The 5771-nt window shown below is 36.8% G+C and overlaps 1 protein-coding gene across 1 annotated transcript; it reads left to right on the top strand.

Moving 5' to 3' along the window:
- The first annotated feature begins 919 nt into the window (after window positions 1-919).
- LOC133711843 (deacetoxyvindoline 4-hydroxylase-like) lies at window positions 920-3598 on the top strand. The gene is made up of 2 exons (XM_062137929.1): window positions 920-1293; window positions 3253-3598. The coding sequence occupies exons 1-2, from the start codon at window positions 920-922 to the stop codon at window positions 3596-3598; spliced, it is 720 nt and encodes a 239-aa protein (XP_061993913.1).
- The last annotated feature ends 2173 nt before the right edge of the window (window positions 3599-5771 follow it).

The raw sequence follows: 5771 nt of genomic DNA, 5'->3' as shown, positions 1-5771 counted from the left end.
GAGAAAGAGACCAAGACTAATTACAACTACACTAGAGAGTGAGCATGACTAGCTTGGAATTATACTCTCTCTTATACCTAAACCCGGATGCTTGACAAAATGATGGAGCTTGATGGAGGAATGGTGAAGAATAAATGAGAGGTGAGAGAGAAAATGGTGGTCTGGGTGGTAGGGGGTAGGAAGAAGAAGATGGGTCGGCTGTAAGGTTTAGAGAGAGAGCCGAATGGGCGAATGGAATTAATGTGTGGCCGGTGGTGGAAGAGGAAGAATGAGATTAATGGAGCTGGGGTCTTGATGGTGGTGTGCGGCCTTCTTCTCCCCCGAGAAAGAGAGCAGATATATCTATATATATGGGCTGCCAGCGAATGCCAAAGAGAAGGGAGTAGGGTTGCCACGTGTCAAAAGGTAACTAGTTCATGGATTTTGTTTCAAATGCACGTGATGGCTGCAGACCTCCCTTAATTGAACTAAAGTCTAATTAAATGTAAAGCTCAATTAAACCTTAGTCTAATTAAGTAAGGTGTCGCAACAATACTCTATATTTGTTTCTTTATTGGTGCTGACCAAATTTGACCGTGTCGACAAATCGACTATTTGTCGAAAAATTCAATGTGCTCCACATCTGCACCATTTTATCGTGATTTTCGCAACTCTGCTTATTTCCTACAAAATAAATAAAAGTGGATTAATTACATAATAATTGACTTGAGGACTAACTTATTTTAGTGTTTTAGATATAATTACACGCATATAAATACGTGTAATCAATTTGCATGTACAAAATCAAGCTGTAAAAAAAAGAAAAAGAGTGGGAGTAAATTTTCTCCCGAAATGATATAAAGTGATTTCTAATTTTGCATATCGATTCCCAGATCCCAGTCAGTCAACTGAGTCACTAATTTGTCCAGTTTCAGTGAAAATGGTCGAGCCTGATCGTCTGGAGCTTCTTAAGGCCTTCGACGAATCCAAAGCTGGTGTCAAAGGGGTAGTCGATGCTGGAATCACCAAAGTCGTCCCACCCATTTTCGTGGGTTTAAAGAAAGATCCCTCCATCGCCGGCGACCACAAGACATCTGGCCATTTCAGTATTCCAGTGATTGATCTGGCTGACAATGAAGGACGATCTGCTGAGGTGATCGACCAAGTCCGGAGGGCCGCAGAGAGCTTTGGGTTGTTTCAGGTGGTGAACCATGGGATGCCTAGGAGAGTGATGGAGGCGACGCGTGGGTTTCACGAGCTACCGAGGGAGGCGAAGGCTGAGTACTATGGTAGGGAACCGGAGTGGAAGGTCAGGTACTTCTCTGGCATTTTTTTTTTCTACTTTTTAAAAGAGGATCAAAGGATTTCACTCCTACCCCCATGGTAACTCGAATCCATGACTTCGTCATTAGGTAGTGGGTGCTCTGACCAGAGCCGGCCCTGAGGGCTGCAGCCTGAGGCCGCCGCCTCAGGCCACCGGTCTCCGGAGGGCCTCCGACAGTTTTTATTTTATATATATATATTGCAGTTCAGTACGACTTTATATATATTCTGTGCCCAAATATTGAGTGGTCGCTGCTCTAGAGCAGCGGTAAGTGTGCATTGTGGCTTTTTATGCCACCCAAGTTCGAAACAAAACAGTTCTCCTTTTTTTTTTTTTTTGGTTTCTTTTGTATTAAGTACCTTTTTTTTTTCTTTTCTTTTTCTCATTGCTAAAAATAGTTTCATTTTATATTCTCTCACTTTTTTTTTCCGGTTTCTTTTGGTATTAAACACTTTTTTTTTTTCATTTATGGTTTTTTACTAATGTCCTTTCTAATTTAAGAATACAATATAGATGTTTTTTTTGGTTCCTTTTTTTTCATTGCTACTAGTATATTTAAGTTTCAATTTATTATAGGAAAAAAATTCGTATGAATGTTTGCCTCAGGCCTCCAAAATGTCAGGACCGGCCCTGGCTCTGACCACTGAGTTAACACCACTTCTCTGGCAGTTCCATCTGTCAGTTAATTATGTATCAGGACTGGGGGGATACTTTGCAGTGTAACATAAGTGACGAGCAGTTCGATCCTCAAGAAATTCCTCTCATTTGCAGGTATATATGTCCATCCCTTGAAATCTTCTTCAATTTTGAGGGGAGGACGTGTTTTTGCGTTAAAATGTTTGCAGGTAGTTATCCCATAAAATCCCCTCTCACCATCTCTCACGTACACATGTATATACATGTACATGTGCCCCTTTAAATGACGATTTATTTAACAACCCTTTGAAACCTCATAACCCATGATTGATTTCTCTCACAAGAAATGATTTACGTATGTATCAACCAAAAAGAAATTTAATTAAGCATGATATATATTATTAAACACCAAAGTTTGTCAATGCATAGATAAATAGATTCAATTTTGACTAATTATTGGTAATGTATATTGTCCAAGGAAAACGTAAAAATATGAATAGTTTTGATCATTACACTATACGCTGGGCTGAGAGACGTCCTCTCTTTATTTTTTGAGAGACGTCCTCTCTGAATAAAGGAACTTTTTTTTTTTTGAAATACTGAATAAAGAAACGTTATTGTGTATAAATAAGAAATTGGACCTTGCCACTCATTGTCAATTGATTTTGGATTAATTAGATACTAATACGGCCCTAAAATTGTTGAAATTGACAAGAAATATTTAAAAGACTAGTTTCGAATGGTTTTGGATCATTATATATTTTGGGTGATTTTCTCATGCTCCTTTTCTACAAATTTCAAATATTTTTATATATTTTTAAATTTTTAAATGAGCATGAAAATGAAGTGCAATTGCAAAAAATGCTGAAATGAGGAAATGGGGAGTGTGACAATCACTCCCTTATATTTATTGAGATTGGGATGACTTCCTATTTTGTTAGTTAATTCTCGAGTATACATCTCATTTGCTCTTTATTTCCATCTAGCTTATTAATGAAGCTAAGTCTCAACAATGAATATGTGATATTTGTAGCATAATATATATTATGATGAAAATTAAGAAAATATGCTTACTACTTTTCTTTTGATATTATAAATTTGCAAATATTGTATGCCTGATTAAACATGCACGTGATCCCAATCCAGAAAGCAGAAAAAATAGTTATGATTTGTCAAACTTTGTAATGTTTACTATACATACGTGATGGTGATCTATGTAAAAGTAATGTTTTGCTGAAATGGAAGAACATAAGTTAATTATATATGTATCACTTTTATCCGAGTTCATGTGGTTCTCTTTATACAAAATGCAGAGATATAATTATGGAGTATTCCACGCATGCTCATAAATTAGGTGTCATTTTGTTTGAATTGCTATCTGTGGCGCTTGGGCTCAAACCTGATCAACTTAAAAACTTGGATTGCACTGAGAAGCATATGATTCTTAATCACTACTATCCCCCATGCCCTGAACCTGAACAAGCTATTGGCGCTATTGAACACACGGATCCTTATTTTCTGACCATCCTACTTCAAGACAAAATTGGTGGACTCCAGATTTTGTACCAAAACCACTGGATTGATGTTCCTAATGTACCTGAAGCTTTAGTGGTGAACATTGGAGATCTCTTGCAGGCAAGCTCTCTATGTCATATATAGATTTGGGTAAAATCTTTATATGGTACCTGAACTATCATGAAATGCACTTTTTGGTACCTACAAGTTTTTAGGGAGTCTAGTGGTACCTGTACTATCCTTCCATTAACCATTTTAGTACTTCCGTCAATTATTCCGTTAAAGTATGGGTAAAATCGTAAAACACCTATTTTTTGTATTTCTTTTACAAATTTTTGATTAAACTAAATTAAAATAAATTAAACTAGGTTAAAAAAAAGACCTAGAATTGTAACCAAAAAAAAAAAAAAAAAAGACCTAGAATTGAATTTAGTGAATATCTAGGTTTACCCACCATCTCCATTGATTAATTCTATTAATTGTTCGAGAAAAAAGTTATCTCATTAGTTGACCCAAATTAATATATATTAAATTTTCATAAAAAAAAAGAAACTAAACAAAACCAAAAGTACTTAAATTAATTGCCCCAAGTATCCGGAGAACAGGCCCAGTACCATTTGGTCTAGTGGCACTTTCCCCTTCGTAAGTGGGAGGTTGTGAGTTCGACTCACGAAAGACTAGTTGTAGCATTTGAGTTGTTTATTTGATTAAAAAAAAAAGTATCCGGAGAACAGTGAAGAATAAATTGGGTATTATTTTTTTTTTATGCGTCAAATTTTTTTTTAATTATAGATATTCAATATATTAAATTCTATAATTTCTAAATATGAATGAAATACTATTTTACCTTTGCTATTTTACTCACATGAGTGTCACATGACCGCCACATAGGCATTTTTAATGGAATAATGGACGGAGGTACTAAAAGGGCTAACGGAGGGATAGTACATTTACCATTGGACTCCCTGAAAATTTGTAGGTACTAAAAAGTGCATTTCGTGATAATTTGGGTACTATATGAGGATTTTACCAGTCATATATATTCACCAAGGCTATTTTTTAGTGTTTCACTGCATATTGAAATTATATATGGTGAATTACTTCACGTACACAATTTTTTTATTTTTATCAAAGCATATAAGACATATATCTGTATTTTATCGATCATGAAAGCTAATATGTACATTTCATGTGATGCCCCAGAAATTCGTATTTATTTTCCGAGGATTTTCCGGAATCTAATTTGTGGTTATTGGACGATTTCGTGGCTCATGCATGGAGCGGAAGTGTTTCGGACGAATTTTTATTCGAAGAATATGGTTTTCAGGCGGTTGCAAAGGTTGACTTTTTATTCGTTGGGTTTCTCCGAAAACTTCCTTCACGAAAGTCGTAGGGCGCGTCGATACGAGTTCGTGGATATGCGGAACAAGGAAATCGGAGTTCGTATGAGGAAGTTATGGTTGTCGGAAAAAGTTTCCATTTTGGTATATATGGGATTTTTTCCAGAAAAAATCAGAATTTCCCTTTTTGCCAACTTTTTCTCTCTCTTCGGTCCCGACCTCAGTTTCGCCTCCCCACTTTGCCGGCGTCGTTCTTCCTCCTCCGGCCACCATAGGACACGATTCCAAGTGGGCTTTCTTCGCCTCAACCTCCTCTACACATCTGTGGAAGTGATTCTTCACGATTCGAGCTGTGGTGGGCGCTACAGGGCCGAGAAGAAGCCACGTCGGGGACGAAATCGCCTTCGTCAGAACTAGAGATTCCGGCCACCTTTGCCGGTGATTCTTGAGGGCTTTTGGAGCTCGGAGGACGTAGATGCTTTCCACAATGTGGTTTGCATCGATTCGACTCGTGGATGTCGAATTTTGGATTTGAAATTCTAGGGTTTCAATCGGACTGTTTTGTTCTAATGTAAAATTCGATCTATTGGTTTAGATTTAGGGTTTCGAACGTTATTCCTTGTGTTCCATTGACTGAATCAAGGCTGTACTTTCCTTAGGTGCTTGACAGAGTGCGTTCTGTAAGCAGTCTAGTGGTGTGAAGACGCATCGGGAATTTCGAGGTGAGTAATCTCACAATGTTCATTTACGAACGGGTTTACCTTATCGTTTTGATAGTTATTTAGTTAACTGCAAACTATAGTTGGTATTAGTAGCATTCCTGAGTGAATGTCTACGTGTGTGTATATATATATATATATATATATATATATATATATATATATATTTACGTGAAATATATATGTGTAGGTGGATTTGTGTGATAAAACAATAATTATGGGTGCGTTCATTTTATTGTTTTGGGTGTGACTTTTCGT

Source organism: Rosa rugosa, chromosome 5, assembly GCF_958449725.1.
Source record: "Rosa rugosa chromosome 5, drRosRugo1.1, whole genome shotgun sequence".
NCBI lineage: Eukaryota > Viridiplantae > Streptophyta > Magnoliopsida > Rosales > Rosaceae > Rosa > Rosa rugosa.
This window is presented reverse-complemented; position numbering and strand designations above follow the sequence as displayed.